Source organism: Athene noctua, chromosome 1, assembly GCF_965140245.1.
Source record: "Athene noctua chromosome 1, bAthNoc1.hap1.1, whole genome shotgun sequence".
NCBI lineage: Eukaryota > Metazoa > Chordata > Aves > Strigiformes > Strigidae > Athene > Athene noctua.
The window spans coordinates 188,775,650-188,795,850 of record NC_134037.1 but is presented as its reverse complement, the minus strand read 5'-3'; the positions used below and the strand labels follow the sequence as shown (position 1 = coordinate 188,795,850).

The following is a 20,201-nucleotide window of genomic DNA, read 5'->3' as shown; positions in this document are numbered from 1 at the left end:
GTGGTTTCAAAGAGGTGTTAGAGGGGCTAGCATGCTGGCAGTATCCTGGTTGTCCAGGCATATCTTCTCCATGAACAGCTATAAGCTTCCAAGAAATAGAGGCCTTATTTACAGGGCCAAGCTGTCCTTTGGTTTCTTTTGCTTAAGCATGTATAATACCAAAGTGTCCAGTACGAGTCCACTACCTCATTCCATTGCAGTGTATAATGTGAACTATTATATATTAGCAAAGTTAATACACTTTCATACTATGGACTGATTGATACAATAGTGAGGGTAGGGAACTTTTCTAACAAGAGTAAATAACCTTGGGGTAAGAATGCATGTGGTTATGGAAATTTAGGTTATGTGAGTTGTAGCTGCAAGGCTTGTCAGCTTTATGAAAGCTTAAAGTCCTGTCTATCGAGCAGCTTAAACTTTGAAGCTGTAGACTGTGAGCAACATGTACTTAAAGGATTTTGCTTTCTTAGGCTTATAAAAAATTAACTACTGACATTTCTTATGCCAAGACAGAATTTCAGAAGTGACTCAATGCAAAGTAGGTACACAGTGCCTGCTTGATCTTGGTGAGGGTTGAGAACAGGGTCTCCTAAGAATGCTTCAGAGCTACTAGGTTTCTGAAGGGGCAGTGGTGGAGAGCAGAGCTGTCTTGGCCTGTTGTACCTGCTCCATGAGCCTCCCTGGGGGAGCAGTGGTTGCACCAGCACCTGAGACCTGAGAAGGGGGTACTCCTTGCCTTCCCCGGGGGCAGGAGGAGAGGGCTGTCTTCTTCAGGTGCTCTGTTGATGTCAGAGAAGGCAAGGACAGCAGTGGCCCCAGGGATGGCGTTGCTGACATCAAGTAACTTCATGCTTAATGCACAGAGTGACGTCCCTGTGGTTTAGGGCTGCTACGAGGAAGAGTATCAAGAACTCAATACCAGTTACCTAGAATATTGAACATTTCAGTGTGCCTAGCACATGCAGGTACAAGGACCAACATGTAGGCTTTAAACAACGTAAGGCTAGGCAGTATTTAATCAAACACCTGCAACTTTCCTCAAGGGTGTGCTGTACGTGAATGCAGACAAGACTGTGCTTCTGTCTGCCAGTCGTATTTTGCCGTAGTCCCTGACTTTACACAAAAAGAAACTTAGTATTTGCTTTCTAGAAAATACTTTATTAAAACACTCACTAATTTTAACAAAGCATTTATGCTGAGTAAGGCCAGGTATTTAGGTGAAATAGCAATAAGCACAGCATATGACATTTGCAGACTTGAAGCATGGTCAGGCCCTCCTGAAGTTACAGGTAAGAAGAAATGAGCCAAAGTCAAATAAATATGTGCTTCAATGTATTTTAGTTCTCATCTGTAAAAACAATTGCAGAGGGACAGGGGGATTTATTTTGTTTGTAGTTATATGAGTTTTGTAGCACAAGGAGTTTGGTCCAGTGACTACAGTTGGCCCAAGTCACAGAACCACAGGGTGCTGAGTCTGGAGGGCACCTTTGGAGACCTTCCAGTCCCACCCCATTCTCCAGCAGGGTCAGCCGCTGCAGGTTGCCCAGGACTGTGGTCACCCAGGTTTTGAAAATTTTAAGTATGTGGAAAGGTACTCTCTGCAAGAATCAACTTTCCATGAAGCATGGAAAATACTTTACCTCCTTCGAAGCTGCTCTTAGTGACAGTGCTTTGAAAGCTCTTCTAAGCTTAAGGAGGAAGTCTGGGACCTGTGGCTTTGCCATTAGATGTTTGATGTTGGTTTGACGCTGAGGGTTGTAACCAGAAGAGAATCACCACACGTCCAAACCATTGCTAGGAGGGAAGGTGGTCACATCAGTTATGGACATGCAGAATTACAAACTGTAGGAAAACAACCAGACTGTGGCAGTCAACCCATCACTGAGCAAGGTGTGATTAAGATGCCAAATATTTGCTTTTATTTTCACTACTTGAGCGAAGGGACTCACAGGAGTTCTTAGACCTTTTGTAACTATTGTGTAGTTGTCTTTTACCCTTTCTTGTTTCTGGATAAGCAGCTCGGCATTTGGCAGGACTCTTGCCATCATGTTAATTCTCTAGCTTTGTGGTTGACCTGGTTCTTCTGTATGCTTTCTGCTGATTTAGAGCTATTCATTCTGTCCTCTTATTCCTGTATCAAATCCTCCCCGGAAAACTCTGCTTATAGCTAATGTTTAGAGCCCCATTGTATTTTTCTACTTTCTACGGTTGAAAGGGACAACAAAAGTTTCCCAGTGCATGGGAAACTTTGACAAGCAAAATCCTCCAAACTGTATTTCAAAATACGGGTTTTTCTTCCCCAGTAAAAGGCTTATTTTACCATGTTCTGTTAAAAAACCCTCCCATGACTACAGTTATTTAAGCAAATAGTTTTAAGTCAAAATGTGACCTTGTTGGCTTTTCTAAAATATTGAATTGCCATTTTTGTGTGGAAGGAGTTGTTAATAATTTAAATATTAAAATCACAGATTAGTCTAAAAACTGTTTTCTAGCAGTCAGATCAGAAAAAGATAAAACCACATAATTACCTAACTTTTCCTGTACTGTATTTTCAAGATTGGTGCAAATAAAGTAACTTTTCAGGGAAGTAGCACTTGACTCACTGTACAAAAATTAAATATGATAGTTATTAGGATAGTCATGCATCTTTTTGAAGTGGAAATAAATCTTTTTATTGGTTGCAGCAGAGGCTTAGCTGACTTTATTCCCATCAGATGCGTTAGTGAATACTCCAGATATGTAGAAAGCAGACACTTCCCAGATGTAAAAAATTACCTTTGTTTTTTGGCTGATTTTACAGTTGTTATTTGTGTTTGAGCCCTAATTATTTTAGGTAGGAAGGGGCTTCATTCTTCTAAACAGACCTTTACGCAAAGCTTTTTGTTTTCTCTTGCTCTGCAGAGAAACTAAACTTGAAAAGCAGCATCGATAGGTGGGTACTTGTAGGAGGAACCAACTGTGTGGCATTTAATTTCATGAGACTCCAGGCAGGGCTAATTATAAACTGCTGCTTGGCAGTGGGAGTAAACATCCCATCTGCATTGCCTGACTCAGAGGGATCTTGCCTGCAAACCTCTGCCCGGGCTGAGAGGAGGAGTACAGTTTTAAGTACATTCTTCCACTTGCAGTGAGTGGTTTTCATGTTTCGGGCTCTCCATTTAAAACCTTAGAAAGGCGGTTCTTACAATAAGGTGTGGAGAGCGAAGTCATCTTTCTCCCAGTTTTTTTGTGATGAAAGTGCTACTCTTGGTTTTGTCTGTTTAGGACATGTTAGAAAATAACTGTCAGAATGTGAGCTGAGCAGTAGAAGTCTTCTGTTGTAGATAACTAATGCTGGTGGGGCAAAACCTGGATTGAAATCAAGTGCTGGTAAGCTCAAAAAGCAGTTGTAAGGGATGTGATGGCTTTGCTGTTATGTGAAGTTTCATGAACAGGTTTCAGTGTGTTGGCCTTCCTGTATTTTCTGTAGCTTCTGTTACGATTAGGTGTTGAATATTTCTGCCCCTTGTGTTTTCAGTCCCCCAGAAGGAAGGAGCACAAGACTCAGGAATATAGAATCCAGTTTCCTTGCTGGAAGTTAGAGAAGCTGCTTTTCAACTACTTGCCCGAGAGTTTATGCCCTTGTGGCTACCAGCATTCTCATCCTGCAAGAGGGCTGCCAAACCTTGTGTAAACTCTACAGAGATGGGAGGCCTCTTTGAGCTCAAGATTTTTGCAGATTTCATGTAAATGAGCGGTTAGGCAGCAGGACAGACCCAAGTTGGGCAATTGCCAACTGTATGAAATTTAACAAGAGCAGGTGCTGAGTTCCATACTGGGGTTGGAATAATCCTGGTTGTGTGTACAAATTGGGTGACAAGAGGCTGGAGATCAGCCCTGCAGAAAGAGATGTGGGGATGTGGGTTGATGACAAGTTGAGAATGAGTCGACAGTAGGCCCTAGCAGCCAAACAGGCCAACCGTGTCCTGGGGTGCATCAAGCACAGCATAGCTATCTCATCGAGGGTGGTGATTGTCCTACCCTACACTGCACTGGTGAGGCCTCACCTTGAGGACTGTGTGCAGTTTTGGGCACTTCAATATAAGGACATCAGATGGTTGGACTCAATGATCTTAAAGGTCTTTTCCACCCTAAATGATTCTATGATGAAACTACTAGAGGGTATCCAGAGGAGAGTGACCAAGATGATGAAAGGCCTCGAAGGCAAGACTTACAAGGAGAGGTGAGTTCACTTGGTTTGTTCAGCTTGGAGAAGAGAAGGCTGAGGGGTGACATCACAGTCTACAGCTTCCTCAAGAGGAGCAGCAGAGGGGGATGTGCAGATCTCCTCTTTCTGGTGACCAGTGATAGGACACAAGGAGATGGAGTGAAGCTGTGTCAGGGGAAGATCAGGCTGAATAATAGGAAAACGGTCTTCACTGAAAGGTTGGTTAGTCACTGGAACAGGCTCCCCAGGGAGGTGGTCATGGCACCAAGCCTGTCAGAGTTCAAGGAGAATCTGGATGATACTTCAGTCATAGGGTTTAGTTTTAGGTAGTCCTGTAAGGAGCAGGGAGTTGGGCTTGATGATCCTTATGGGTTCTTTCCAGCTGAAGATACTGTATTTTTCTATGATTTCATGTTTGTTGGCCACTGACAGAATGGCAGGTAACATCCATAAGTGGGATGGGGCCAAGCTGACCACTGTCACCTGGTCTGTAGGTTTACAACTGGAAGACCAGCTGCAGTATTCAGGCTCTGTGGCACCCCGTGGTGCGCAGGGTACTGGGGAAAGATTTTTAGAAAAACAAAATTCAAGCAGTCTGTTGCTCAAGTCAGAATGTTTGTGGTGATTCATCACAAGCCTCCTTTCTTGGTGCGTCGCCATACACGTGACTAATGGGGGAACTTTCCAAAGCTCGTATTGCCTTCTGCAGTGGAATGTAAATATGACTAATACCGCAGCAGTAAGTATCTGAGAGTGGTGATGGGCCTTTGCAAAGGACTCCTAGTTGCATAGTTACTTGGCTCTCTTGAATACCCTCTAGCTCATCAGCTTTTCATGTTTGCTCTTTGTTTACCTGGTGTTTTTCCCCCATCTGACAAAACTATGCAGATTACTGGGGACAGCCTGCTGAAGATCTGTCTCTTGAGATCCTGATATTTGAGCTACAAACATGGAAGGAAAATAGTGTAGACACTTCTGAAACATTCTTGAATTTGCTCGTGCCCTTAGGAGGTAGAAATACCTGCTGTATTGTGTTTTATACATAATATAATACCTGCTTTATTTGCAGTTATCTTTGCTTATGCTATGAAAATTCTCATAAGCTCATTTACTCTGGGTGCTCCTTCAACCTGTAGGGACTACAGCATATTCTTGCTGACTTATCCTTCTTGGATCCTGCTACTACCTTTATTCTAGTTCTGTAGCTTTATCTCTGTTGTCTGATTGCTTCTTCCCTGGAACCAGTTGAATCCCTGGTACTAAGCCTCTCTCCTTTCAGGCTAAGTAATTGAACTCTAGTTGGACCCACCCATACTAAAAGCCAAGTGAGTAAAAGCAAGTGCTTTAAATGAAGGCTTGTCATGAAGAGTGGAGAAACACTCAGTCTTTGCTGGGAAAGCAGGCTGCCAGCACTTCAGAGCGCAGATTATTGTAATGAGTTTCATAAACTAGGTTTTGATATTTTCTCCTACTTCATTGTGATAAACTACTGTGTTTGAAGAACCTGACATCTTGCTGCATACTTGGAAAACAGAACTGTTGTTGCAGAGTATTGAATAATTCTTCAATGTAGAATGATTTTTTTCTTTAACCCTCAGATTTGTTTATTGCTCTCTCAAAGCTTGTCTTATGTGAGATTGGCAGTCAGCAGTCTCACCCTAAAAAATTTCTTCATGGAGATCATGTGTGAAAATCCCTTAAAACAGTAGTTTTACTGAATGCATACTCTTTTACGCTGGTTTCCTCCTCTTGAGGGAAAATAACTGCAGCTGGAACCATTCAGAGTCCTCAGACTTAAGTTTCATGGTGGCAGTGGGAGACTCTCCAGATAGCCTCTTTTCTGCTCCAGGTAAAACTTCAGCTGTACCAAAGCATAATACTGAGCATATGTGCTTGTTTTTTCCCTCTGCCACTCCTAAAAAGAAATAGTGCTCTTGAAATATACCCATCAGTGTAACATTCGTTGACTTGGTGATATATCTTTAACCTTGAGACAGATGGTGTTAACAGATGGTGGTGGTCCATCCTCTGGTTGCTGCTGTGGCAGGGTGTTTTGAGGAACAGGCATCTTCAACAGGTCCTTTTGCCCACCTTCTTAAGTGTTAGACTGGCAAACACCTGATGAGGTCCTGTCAAAGGCATTCCTCCCTGGAGGACTGTAGCCTGAGAGATGTATGTACCTGAGAAAACAAACCAACCAGAATTCAAGTTTGTGAAACAACTATGCAAATATGTGTTTAAATTTCTCTTGAGTGTTTTGACCTTTTTTGCCTGTTAACATGGAGGTTTCTTGGTGCAGTCTAAACAAAGGGGTCACTTCAGAAGTAACTGAGATTTGGGTCTTGGCAACTGCTCATTTTACTGAGATTTTTAAGATTGTATTGCAAGATGATGTAAGCTTCAGATAAACAACCTGCAAATATTTTGCATTCTGTGAAACAGTTTTTCATGAGCTAAGTATATAAGAGCTTATGGCTTCCACCTGTAGTGAAGAACACTAAGTGAAATATCTTCGTGCTTTCTATCCAGGTTCTATACCTAACTACTGTATCCAGCCCATTCTAAAGGCACATCATTCATGTACCACAATAAAGCCATGAATTGCCTCTTTTACCATGAAAGGGTTTGTCAGACCAGGCAGTGCTACCTCCCGACTTGGCTGTGAGCAAGGTGGACTCTGTTCATATGTATGATATGGGTATCACTGCTTAGACTTCAGATTTCAGTTTCTCCTGTAGCAGTTCAGTTGGCCAAACTGAAGACTAGCTTGTAGGGTGTTACAGGAAACTCCAAGCATGCCTTTGATTATTATTTTTTTATTCCAGTTGTCATTCCTTGCTTCCATATTAAAAAAATTAAAATGTATCTTAGTTTCATTTTTTCCACCAAAAAAAAAAAAAAAAAGGCGTATTAGTGCAGTTTTCTGAGAAGCAAAAGAGATTTCAGTTTTAACCTCAGTTGAGATTGAAAGATGTCACCAAGTGTATGAGCATCTGCCATTCCTGGTACTAGACTCGTGACTTGTCCTTGTCTTAATTTGGTCTGTCTGTCATGTTGATTTTTGATGTTTGTTTTTTATTCCTCTCTTCAGAACTGGCAGTGGCCTATTCTGATTCCTCTTCTGTAGCTACATTCTTAGAGGAAAAGCCAGACACATCAATGCTTTATGTGTTTATCTTCTGAATTAAGGTATCTCTGGCTGGCTTAATGCTCAGTAGGTAGAAAAAGTCTTCCAGCTTCTGTGGGGCTGGAGCAGTATATCTGGATGTCTTTTTGTTGAATAGCTGGTATCTACTTTCATGCTTTTTTTTTTCCATGCTTCAGTGGAAGGAGGAATGCTGAACTATAAAAAAATATCCCAAGCAGTTGTTTTAGCTGTCCATTTCTCTTACAGATTTCTGCTGCTGAGATCACACTACTATATTCATGCTGTGAAACTAGTTCGTATCATGAATATTTTGAGTTAGTGTGTTTGCAGTTGGCTGGGTAAGCAGTAGTAGCTCTAGCAACTGACCTAATACAGCAAGAGAGAATGTTCTTTTCCTAAGGGCTGAAAATGAAACCTGGAGTGGAGAGCCCATAGTGTGACAGCTGTGTTTAGCTGTCTTTTAGGAAGTTGAAGAAACTGCTCAAGATCATCTGTGCTAATAACTTAACCACCTTCATACTGTTAACCTTTGTTGGGGGAAAAGATACGTCTTAGAAACCCATAGAAATTAATTTTTAATGACAAGGTATTAAATCCATTACCCAATCATGTAACTTTCATACTGGTCTTTGTGTTCCAAGGTTGTTCTTCACACTTGAATCTTGTAAATTCCTGTGAATTGCAGCTGTGCCCCTGGTCATTTTGTGGTTCGGTGGAAAGAAGGCTGGAAAAGAATATGCTGTGGATGGCACTAAAAAAGCATGCAATAGCAGTGGCAAGAATAAAGTGCTAAGTGCATTATACTGACTGTAGGAATATATGTTCTGGCCCTTGGATCCTTTCTATAGAGAAAATTTTTAGTGCTGTTCCTTTGTTTTCTAAAGAGATGTGTGGACAGTGGTCTGGAGAAATAGAGAATAATGTCTGTCTTCAGCCCTGACTCAAAATGCTCTTCTACTCTGATGCAGGAAGCAAAAAATATACTTCAGGATAGATCAAATACATGTTTATGACTGTAATAAGTGTTGGTTTTGAGTAAGAAAAAACAGTGTTCTCTACTGTTGCTTTCATCTTTTACAGGCAATTTTGATGACTTCAGCTTAGAAGATGCATTAGGTAATTATTACACTCTTGCAATTTTGGGAGGTAGGTGGGAATACAGTGGCTGCTCTTTTGACTTGTTTGCTTCTGAGTATTCAATGCATGACCAAGTATGATTCCTTCCCCACATATGGTTTGTTTAAACTTCAGTGGAATAATTCAGCTATGGGTGTGTCAAAATGTTGCTGGAGGAACTGAAATTTGTCTTTGGGAACGCTCAGGGATTCCTCTAAAGGGGAAAGTGTCTTGCTGTATAGAGTTGATCTTGTGCTTTTCACTGTATAGACATAGGCTTACTGTTGTCCTTCATGTATCTTCTGAACAGTGTATTAAATAGTACTTAAACTTCTTTTTCTAACCATCCCTGACAGAAACTACGAAGAAGCCTCTTCCATCTCAGAAGCCACCACCATCAGATTTTGGTGAGATCTAATTGGCTTGTAATGCCTTTTAATGTGAAGTCAAGTGTAGTTGTACATAGTAATTCAAGAGCCTGAATTTTTCAGTTTTTCAGTTTAAAGAGCTGTGATATTTCCATAAAATAAAGCAGTTCCCTAACAGCAAAAGGATTTCTGCGTTTTGGAGTCTTCTGATAGTGCTTTCACAAATTTACTTTCTGATTTCACAAGCTTAAAAACCCTGTGAGAATCCTTCTGTTGGCTTTCAATCTGTGTATTTTGAGCATGCTCACCTCAATCTGGCCCTTGGCATGTACCATGATCACCAAAAGCAGCATGTAGTGCTGTAGTTTGACAGATAATGCCTGGTAACTCTGTGATGCTCTTCTGTGACCATGCCATTATATTCTTGGTGAAAACATTATGGGGTGCATTTTGTGTATCATGTTTTCCTAGATACTGCTCAGTGGTACTTCATGCAATGTCTATCCATCCTTTATTACCTAAATGTAGTAAGGGCACTGAGTTGATTAAGGTAAGAGACTGCAGATAAAAATCATTGCAGTCTGGGTGTGTTTATTTACCTTCATTTTTAACGGTCTGCATCACAAAAGCTGTATGTATTTCACTCATTTCTTAACCAAGTCCTACTTGTTTCATATGTCTTCACTAGATGGCACTAATTCCATAAACTATTACTTATGGAAGTAGTTTTTAAATCTGAAGTAATCTCTTTCTATCCAAGAACTAACTTTAGTAGCACAAAGAAACATTAATCTGTTTGAAATAATATGGAGGAAGGTACCATTTCTAACGTGCTTATGCACTGTGGGCAGCAGTAGAAATTGCAGTATTGTTTTCACTCAGCCAGTAAATAATGCGTCCACTTAGGCAGATAATGCACCATAGCTATCACTAGACCTGTTGCAGTACAGACAGCTTTCCTAACACAGGGCATACAGCTGTAGGACAGTAGCACTGTTTGCTGCTCTATTTGATTTAGTCCTCTGAAGTTTTGTCTCTCTTAAAGCAGTCTGTTTCCAGCTGCTGGCCATTTTGAGAACAGTTGGCTAATTGAGAAACAGCTGACTGAATTGGATGGTTCAGGTAGGTGAAGAGAGAGGAACATTTATAGGATGACAAGCCTAAATTGGGGTTTTAGAACTGTACTCTGAAGGTGCCTGTCTCTGAGTATGCAGAGAGCCTGAGATGACCTGATCAGAGTTGTGCTAGATCTGGGAGGAGGCAAGGCCATGCAACATCAAGAAGTAGCATACAGAACAAATGGGCTGCTGGATTTGTTGAGCTGTTGGTGAAAACAGTTTTAGAAAACCACTGCTGGTGTGTGAATTTGATGTGGGCAACAAAGACTGTGACCAGACAGTACAGAGATAATTACTAAGATCTCTTATTCTCCTGTTTTGTGGCAAGCTAAATGAAGTGTCATTGTAGGGACCATATTTCTAGTTCTATTGTGTGTTATCTTGTCCTTTTTATTATTTTTTTTTTTCTAAAGTGAATTACCAACCTTTTTTATTGGTTAAAATCTGGTAGTCTTAAAAGCAGAAACAGCCAAGTAATCTGTGCCTGGTAGAAAAATGTAAAGAAGTTCAGCATTTGAAATCAGATGTGCAAACTAAAATGCTCCAGAACACTCAGTGAGTTCTTCTGTATATGTTCAGTTATAGCAAGAGTCTGACGTACAGGCTAATGTAGCAGAAACACTGTTAATTTTATTAAAATACAGTGTTCTACCTAAAATAACCAAGCAAATACAGCGTTAGCTAATGAAAGGAAAGGAAAATGACATGGGGAAGATTTGATACCAATTTTTAGGTTATATAGTCTTTCAAGGTCATTCTGCTTTTGGTCTCTTCACACTAGTAACTTTGCTCACTTTATTCTAACTCTGTTTGTCTACAGATGACCGCAAGCCAGGTCCGCCAACAAATCCTAAAGACACTGGTAAGACTGACCTAACAGGAATTTCTGAACAGTAGAAAAGTATTTGTTGATCTTTCCTAGTCCCTTTCAATGTTGCTGTATTGTAGTCTGCTTCTTATATCTTAACTTTTTGTTTCCTGTATCTCTTTTGTGTGTATATAACCCCAAGCCAGGTCCGCCTGCACATCCTAAAGACACTGGTAAGGCTTCTAGCACAAACTCCTGAGTTGTGACATGGTTTTACGATCTCAATTAAACTTCTGATAATTACTCCTTGTTCACTGACTGCGGTGTATGTCAGATGTTGCACTGGATAAACACTGAGGAAAAATTGTCTTACAAATAATCTTTGCAGCAGTCTTGAAATTCCATATCAAACCTGCCAAGTCACTTTCATTTAAAAGTGGAATGGTATGGAGAGGAGGAAGGATGAGACAGAGTGCGTGCTTGGGGCAATGCTGTTCTTGGCTGCCTGGGGTGGAGCACCTGTGTAGTAGATTGAGTTCTTTCATCTTTACAGACTGAATCCCTGCTAGTCATGCTAAAAACTAAGTAGGAACTACTTTTGATCGGTATTCTTAAAGCATCTAAATTAGAAGTAAAGCTCAAAATTAAAGGTTGGAGAGTTTTTTGGTTTTGATGTTTGTTTTTTCTTTTTAAAAAAATTCAACTCTTTTGTGTTTGAAAGGTAGGCTTAAAATACATGTCCTTCCCTGCCTGTTGTGCTTTAGAGGTCTTCTCTGTCTTTGCCTGACTGAGAACAAAACCGATTCAGAGGGATGCAGCTCTGATGTCATTATCCATTAATGTGGTGGTAAAGAGTCCTTACCTGGAATGCAAACCCTGGTTCTTCTTCATTTTCCTGCCTGCTTTGCATCAGATACTTGAATTTGGGTCTTGTGTGCCTGAGTACAGTGCTTTTGCCTCCCAACTAAAACATCCCCTGATGTAATGCATTTAGTTTTTCTGCTTGAAACAGACTTGCATTGCATAAACTAAAGATTAGTTTGACAGCAGAGGGAAGGAGGAGAACTCAGGTGCCATGAGGTAGGGTCCAATGGAAATAGAGAGGGACTGGTTCAGTGTCCTGCCATAAATCAGAGGAGAGAATTATAATTTTATCTTCCCATTGTCATGCAAGTACTGCAGCACTGGACTGTGGCATGCTGAACTCTTGTTTTTCCTCTAGCTACTGTGTTGTACAGTTTCAAAAGACTGGTTGTGACTTAGAAACCCAACTCTGAAGAAACATTCACAGCTTCAGCTTTGAAAAGAAATAGTCCTTTCCTGTCCATGTCCTTTCTCTGCTTTAACAGGATAGTGAGACTTGGGCTGTTCCATTTAAGTAGCGTACAGGGCTTCTTGCTTGCTTAGCCTATGACTTATGCAGTACTACCTGCTCTTGGACACTGACTTCTCTCAGTTGTTCAGGAAGTCCAGAGGAAGCAGTGCTGCTAACAAACTATATAGTGCTGAGCTGAAGGGACTTGAGATTGGGGTGACTTTTGAAATGTGAATATGTTGTGACTATGATGCTGAGCCTAAAACCACCATGAACTCAGCTGAACAATCTAGAGAAAATTTCTGTGCCATTATGTACCTTGAGGTGTCTTTTCACTGAACTTAAAACATGTAAGATAATATTATTTTCATTTTTTATAGGCAACTTTGATGATTCAGAACTATATGATAGCAGTTTACCAAAAGGAGGAGGTGATGGTAGTGACAGCAATGGTAAGGTTGTGCTTCCTATTGATCCTATGGATATCCGAGCTTTTGGTAAAACCTTGCCCACAAGCTGGTTAATGTGATCTAATATGTAACACCTGTGGTTCTGGTATCTGAAACTTAAGATCATACCTTCCATTTCAGAAGCAGTATGTTCTGTCTCTGCCAAAAAAACCCAGATAAACCTTTCATAATTCTTTACAAATGCTATGTTGCAAATTTTTAAAAAGTGTTAATGTCTCAGAGATGTTGGTGTAGTGATTGTGTGCATACAACTTAGATTTGGCTATGAAAGAGTAGCTTTTTTAATTAGTGGAGCTTAAAACATGCATGCTTAACAAGAGACATTGCTAAGAAATCAATGCTTATAAAATTAGAAGATTCACTTTTCATTATTCACAATGAAAGAGTTGATTACTACAGTTTCATGTAATTCAAATTACTGGTTTTTGGAAGTGTTCACAGGGTTTACTTTGAGACAATACAAGTTTTAATTCTGAAAAATGTACACAAGTGGGTTTTTTTTTCCTCTCCCCCCAGCTTCTCAGGGAGCAGTAGCTGGAATTGTAAGTGCTGTGGTTGCTACTGTAATTGGAGCAGTATCTAGTTTTATTGCTTACCAGAAGAAGAAACTCTGTTTCAAACAAAGCGGTAAGAATTCTAAACTAGTCTTGGTTTATATAGGGGCTAGAAATTGATCTTAAGCATAAGATAGTTTTAGTAGCATAGTGAATTTGTGTTCACAAGGGGTAATTGCTCTTACTAGTCATCCAAGACAGAATGTCCAAAAAGTGCCTTGCCTAAGATTTAGACTTTGAGAAGCAGACAGACTTAAGGCTTTGCATTTCTTAAAATAAAAGCACTTCCTGCTAAAGACTAAGCAGGAGACACTGCAAGAAAATGTTTCTTTAAGGAAAATTGAGCGGAGGTTGGGGATTAGAGACAATTTTCATGCTGATAAATACTTTGTTGTTTCTAATTTTGTAAATCTTGCCCTTGTGCCATCACAAGATGCTTGCCTACATATTAGTTTTCTGACAACTACCTGGATGTTCATCCCCAAATGATTCTTTCTTCTGCAGTCATCTGTTGCTTGCTATCTGCTTCCTTTCCACCTAAATAAGATATAACTCAGAACAGAGAACTTTGGGAGTATTGTGGGTGACAGGTGGGGCAGAAGCTTTGGTTTTGTGTAGTCCTTATGACTAGTTGGTGGAGAGACATAATAGAGCAGCCATCCAGCCTGGCACTGATGTTTTGTAATTTGGGAAGTTTGGAAACTGAGTAACAACTATCATGCATGTTAAAATTAACATGCGGGAAACACAGGGGCAGCTCAACTACTTTCAGTAGCCCAGTTTCTTCAGTGCTGTTTCTTCTATCAAATTATCTCTATTAACAGCTTCAAAGATAAGAAAATTTGAATGCTAAATATCTGTCTGTTTCCCAGCAGATGAAGAGAATGTGAATATGGAAAGCCATCGGGGAGCACAATCTGAGCCACCTGGTAAGAGAAGAACCTAGATAGAAGATCAACTTTTTGGTGGGGATCCTATTAAATGCACTTTATTGATATCTAGCATAATGGAGAAGAATACTTCTGCCGTTTTGTTTTGTTTCTAGTTTTTGTAACTACCATGACAACTAACTTAAAACTGAGTTGTTTCAGTTCTGATAACATGGCCACTCTTCCCTAGTGTTTTATTCTTTGAATGGATTGTTTTATTACCTTGAGGAGTCTTTGAAATACAAGAGCTTAGAGAAAGTAAAGAATTGAATTTAATGATAACCTAGGCTAGCACTTTGTTTCAATAACCTACTTTTTCTGTCAGTTATGCAGACTGTACTCCATTTCAATTCTGCATCTGCAAAACTGCAAGTCAGGAACTGCATGTTGGTTTATACTGCAAGTGTAGATAGCTACATGGATCTAGTAGGATGTATTGATTTGAGTGAGAAATCTGGGATGTAATATCCCTTGATATGGACAGTACTGGCTTCGCAGAATCAAGCCTCTGCTTACCTGAATTTATCCTACAGTTTCAAATGCCTACTGAAAAAGTCTGGTGTCCACATATACTTTTACATAGTAAGACATAACTTGCAATGTATATTAACTTAGTGTACTAATCTTGAGTTTTTCACTTTTTAGTTCAGCGCACACTTCTGGAGAACTAAATTAAAGATAACATGATGAAGAACAGATCATTGAAACTGGATAGAGAGCCTGCATTCTGCCTGAAAAAAAAAAAAAAAGAAACAAAAAACCCATAATATAAACAACAGAGTCTGAAGTTGCATGAGAAAACAATTCTTGTTTGAAACACCTCTGGGAGTGTGACTTAGACCTGAATACATACTTCTGTATGGTTAGCCCTGTGAAGCGTTGTTGCACACCAATATATGGCCTTAATGACAGGAGTGTAGAAGTATGTTGTGCCTTTACATTCTTTCCTTTAGTCCTGTGACAAATGGGTGTATCTCAAGTGCATTCAGTATGTTTAACTTTTCCTTACCTCTCCAAAACCAATAAGCAATTAATGTTTTGTTATGTCGTTGCTTTCAGGCAGTATAAACATTTTTTTAATATCCTGTACGCAGTGAGTGTACCAACCAAACAACTTGATATATGTTGTGGGCACCTGAAAGCAGACGGCTCACTGTGTGGGTGTAATGGATCTGGGTGTGGGTGCTGCCAATACGATCTGTGTAGCTGCCTGGGTCAGCCACCAGGGAAGAGATTCTTGTTCTTGAGCATCCAAGAGACAAAAAATCAGAATTTTGTTTTTGCATTTATTTTTTTTTTTTAATCTGTCTGGTACAGATTCAGAATGCACTTAGACAAGGGTGCATTAAGATATGAAGGCATCTTTTCTGGCTCTTCCTATTTAGCAAGTACTGAGCTGGTCAGATGTGGAAAAGCCTGGTTTGCACATCAGAACCATAATTGGATTTTGTGCGTCTGGTGAGATTGATTTTTGGCAGTTGTCTAAACAGTTGTGGATGAAGTATTGGGGCATGGGGATTAACATCTTCAGGCTTTCATAATCAAAAACTTAATAGAAAACAATGTTGAATTCAGAAGGCTTATCATACGCACTTAAAAGACAGAAACAGCACTACAGTTTAAAAGAACATAATAGCAAGATTGACCAGAACAACCCAGCCTCACACCACAAGCGTCCATTGAACCAGTATAAATAGCATATGTGTGAAGAATGCTTTTGGACTTGTGAAGGATTGCCACCGGGATGAGGACCTATGATTGCATCCTCAACTGAAAACACTTGTGAGCTTTGCTGTGGCTCTTGAAAGCCACAGGAAGGTTTCCAGGATCTGTGGAAACATGAAAAACTGCAACTCATTTAACTTCAGCAGTTAAAGGACTGTGTCTGGAATAATAACTAGTTTTGTCTGGAAGGAATAGTCTGACCAGTTCTGTTGGCTTTCATTCTAATTGTTTCCAATTTTCATGCAGTTTTACAGTACGTGTCTTAGTAATGTGCTTCAGCCACCTGACAAAATTCTACAGGAAGATGACATTTCATGGAACATCTTAGAAGTCATTATGAATTTGGATAAACATGTAAATATACTGTGCATTCAAATATGAATGTATACCAAGGATAATTCATTTAAGAATTTCTTGTACATGTTTCTTAGCTTGCAACAAAGCTTTTCACAGATTTAGTATTTTGTTATGGAATTAATTTGTAAACCTCTTTTTGCCCCACTTCTGTTTTTTTAGTATAAAAATGCTAAAACCTCTAAGTGTGTTTGAGGGTGGAGAAGTGATTTTTATATAAACATTTGATATATGTAAATACAAAGAAATGAAATGTACTGCTTACCTGCATGTATAAACAGGTATCTCATATCAATGCCAAATGCAGAGAAAACAGAAATAAGCGAGTGATTGTTAGAGGGATAAAGTGGTGGGGGAAGCTCAAACTAGCTTTTAGCTAACCAGACTTTTGAATCCTTCAGCTTTTGCAAGCCTAAAAATTACTTATTAAAACCTCCTATCAATATTGTGATTTTTTTCTAAAAATAAATTTAAAAAAATAAAAGTGTTTATGTATTTTCCTTCTTATTAGCTCTAGAAATACAAGAATTTTGGTGCTCTAGCAGAGAAGCAGCCTTCAAAGGGAAACTTTCTCTTCCTGCTCCATCAGCAATACAGGTGTACTTCCTACAGACGTTTTAATTGTTTTAGGAGAAATTTGGCCAATAGCCACAAATTTGTGAGCTGTTTTCACAGGGTGCTTACCAGTGCAAAGTGCAGAGAAGACCTCTATCTGTGTGAAGGACAGGCATGTCTACTGAAAATATGCACAGCAATAGAAGGCTTAGTATTGGCAAACTTAAGGGTGTCTGCATTAAGTGTTCCTCATCCGTCATCTCAGCCTTTAGGACTAGATGCTTTTGCAGGGCCATGTGTCATTGTCTCACCTTCTGATATGAGGACCATAACTAAATGAGATGGCAGTGCAAGGGTTGCCAAGCGACTAGTAGCAAACTTACTGATTTTTTTTCAGTCTAAACAGGCATAGATTGCTGCATGAAATTTGGGCACAGCTATACCCCACAAAGCAGGCAAACCTAAAGATGTTTGGAGGGAGTGGCTCTTGTAATACTGATTTCAGCAGCTTTCATCTCTTCTGGCTTTGTCCATTTATGGCTTCACGGGCTCGTGTTGTGAGAGAAGGAGGAAAGACTGGCTGCTGTCACCTAGGAAGAAAAAATTAAAGAGAAGGCTTGACATTTCAGGCTCTTCTTGTGTGGTGAGCAAGAAACTGCCAGTTTATGGGGTTTTGTTACTTATCTGTGGATAAAATGTAGCAGTACACTTAATTTTCAGTTATCAGGGTATTACTACATTGCTATTTGCCTCGCTACCCATTGAGACTTTGATCTTGTGTCTTCCTAGCTCAACTGCTCTTGCATTGTGTAAGAGCACGATGCAAGATATCTGAATTCATTATTTCTCACATTCATTGGGGAGCATTATCAGTTAACAATTATTCTTCACCCTATTTTTATGATTATCTCCCACGATCAGCTGCTGCCCATCGTGGCCTTATGGGCTGTCAGTGAATTTCAGATCCCAGTTTGGGGGTTAAGGTTCTAGTTACAGGTTTCAGCCAGACTGAAGTCAGATGAAAAGTTACTGTCCTTTCTGGGCTGAAACTGCAAGTTTGCTCCTGGTGAGGTACCTTCACTATTAAGCTGGGTTTAAATAGATGGCTACAGAGAGCTCCAACCTGGTCCTGTGGCACACCTGCTTCGGTTGTTTTTTCTCCAGTCTACCTCCTTTGAGGAGGAGGAGTTACCTTCAGTTATAGGAGGGAAAAAAGAAAGCAGGATCTTCTTGCAGAATATCATGTCACTTTAGCTTCTGCAGGGGAGCTGAAGTGGCAGTGTAGTTCATCCTAACTCTCAGTGAAAGGATTGCTTGAAAAATATTTTGACAGTTTTCAAACGTGATGTCTATTTCAAATACTTATCCAAACTTACCCAAACAAATTCATCAATCAGGCAATACTTAAATGTAAAATTCGGCAGCTTTTTACTGTAGCTCCTATTCATGCTCATTTCAGTATCTGCCGAATTTTGAATGCTGAGGAAAACTTTTTAGTGCGCTCAGCTTTCAGTGTACCTTGGGCTGAATTACACTCCCAATTGTGCATTTCGATGGTTTTCTCACTAGTCATTTTAGACCACTATCTAAAATGTTCTATACTCTCTGTTTTTCACTTGAGAAGATTATGAAACAAACCTTAACCTTTTCATGAACAGAAAAGATTATTTTCTCTTTGCTCTTTTCTGTTACACAGATGTAAAAGACACATTTGAAAGAAAGTGAAGAGATTATTAGAAATAGGAAAAGGACTTCAATGGGGCAAAAATACAGTTTTTTCAAACCCCTGCATTTGGAGTACTATAAGAATAAAATACTAAAATGCATGTTCCTCCATCTGTGAAAAACCATTGAAGTTTTATCTAGCCTGCAGTAATTGTATTCTTCCATTGCCAAGAAATATATCAGTGATTCACTTGTGTATTTGGCTTATATATTTTTAATATTACCAGATATTTCAATATTTTAATTAAAATGCTTCTATTTTTATGACCAAGGATGAATGCTGTAGGATATTAGTGGCCTTCCCCAGGAGATCTAGTGTGTAATTTGATTCTTTCGTCTCTGATAGACTCATACAGCAGGTCACCCATGCCAAAGAGAGCAATGTCTAACCTCTGCCCACAGGAAAGATGTGGCTGAAACTGTGGTGAGTTGAGACTGCCCTCTTCTTCTCTTTTAGCTTGTCTCATCTAAAAGAGGCCTGGTGGGCTAAAAGTACATGGTGTACAGAACAGACAGACATACTGGCTCTGTTTCTCCACCCATTTGCTATTTCTTAAATATATGGGTTTTTCTTGAAAGAGCAAGTAAAAAGATACTAGGTAAGTTGTCCACCTTGTCAGGTGAGTATTAGGCAGAACTTTGTTTTCCCTTTACATAGAAAAAGCTGGGTCAGTGATTTCTGAAAGTGATAAAACTGTGATTTATGGTCAGTCAGGTGTAAGGCCTTGTATTTGGTTTTAATATATATTATTGTTTATTTGATTTCTTGGGCAAGAGTTGCACATCTTTGACAGAGAGTGCTGAGATTAAAACGTTCCTGCAATGCCCCATAACAGAAGTGGGGCAAGTATTCGAGACGTTGTGACTCCAGTGCTAGGTCCGTTCCTTCTTGTGCCTGCTTCATATTGCTTATATTTAGCTAGATAGAGCAGTAGCTGACTTCAGAAGAACTAGACAAAGCGTGCATTATCTCCAAAATTAAGCTGAGAATGTTCAATATCCTAATGAACTAGTACAAGCAGACAAGCAAGAGAATGCATTTTGGGAAGACTTCACTTACAAAAACAACTTTTGAAGTAAAGCTGCTGAATGTTTGTGAGCTGCTTGGACTTGCCTGGGATTAGTACATAGCCTTGCTAATTTTCCTGTTCCTTCAGGCAAATTCATTACTGATATGAAGATTAGCACATGTGAGCCTGCTTTTGTTGTTCTGGAAAAAAAATAAACAGTGGATTTATGGGATTTCTTGTGTCATGATATAATTCTTGTTTTAACTGGCTGACAAAGTCAACTCTTAAACCTAAATATCCTTAACTCTTCTGAGATTGAGCAACTGGCTCTGACAAGGGGGATGATGATACATAAATTGAGTTTTGGAGCTTCTATTACTAGCTTAAAAATAGTTAAGCCATGTGATACGATAAACCAGGCCTTTAGAAACCATTTTACTGGTTCAAATCTGGCAGGGGCTGGGGGAGGTAGAGCTGACGTACCTAAACATCAAGCTTCTTGAAGATTCAATATCACTGGGTTTTATCAGTCCAGTTTATGTTGTTGCGTCAGTTTTTTGTAGTTAGCATAAAAGCATGAATTCCGTGCACATACTGTAGCGTATTCTAGGTAACTTGACAGAAACGCGCTTGGGGCCAGCCTGTGCCCCACATCAGACTGAATCACGCAGCAACAACACAAGCATACATGTCGGCCATTTATGGTAGCAGAGTTCTGAGTGTATTTGCTGCCCTAGTCAAAACAGCGTGACACAACCTCCTGCAGCTTACCCCCCAGCAAAAGGGAGGACACACACCC

General features: G+C 39.8%; 1 protein-coding gene across 2 annotated transcripts in view; it reads left to right on the top strand.

Annotated features, from left to right (window-relative positions):
• Window positions 1-19,634, top strand: part of CD99 (CD99 molecule (Xg blood group)) — a 32,478-nt gene extending 12,844 nt beyond the window's left edge. The window contains exons 2-8 of one of the 2 annotated variants that reach the window (XM_074907770.1): window positions 8,436-8,471; window positions 8,828-8,878; window positions 10,778-10,819; window positions 12,461-12,532; window positions 13,067-13,177; window positions 13,977-14,033; window positions 14,679-19,634. In XM_074907770.1, coding sequence (XP_074763871.1) covers window positions 8,436-8,471; window positions 8,828-8,878; window positions 10,778-10,819; window positions 12,461-12,532; window positions 13,067-13,177; window positions 13,977-14,033; window positions 14,679-14,704 — 395 coding nt within the window. In that variant the 3' untranslated portion in view covers window positions 14,705-19,634. The remainder of the gene's footprint in view (window positions 1-8,435; window positions 8,472-8,827; window positions 8,879-10,777; window positions 10,820-12,460; window positions 12,533-13,066; window positions 13,178-13,976; window positions 14,034-14,678) is intronic. The other variant, XM_074907778.1, reaches the window with a different exon arrangement.
• Window positions 19,635-20,201: the final 567 nt, after the last annotated feature.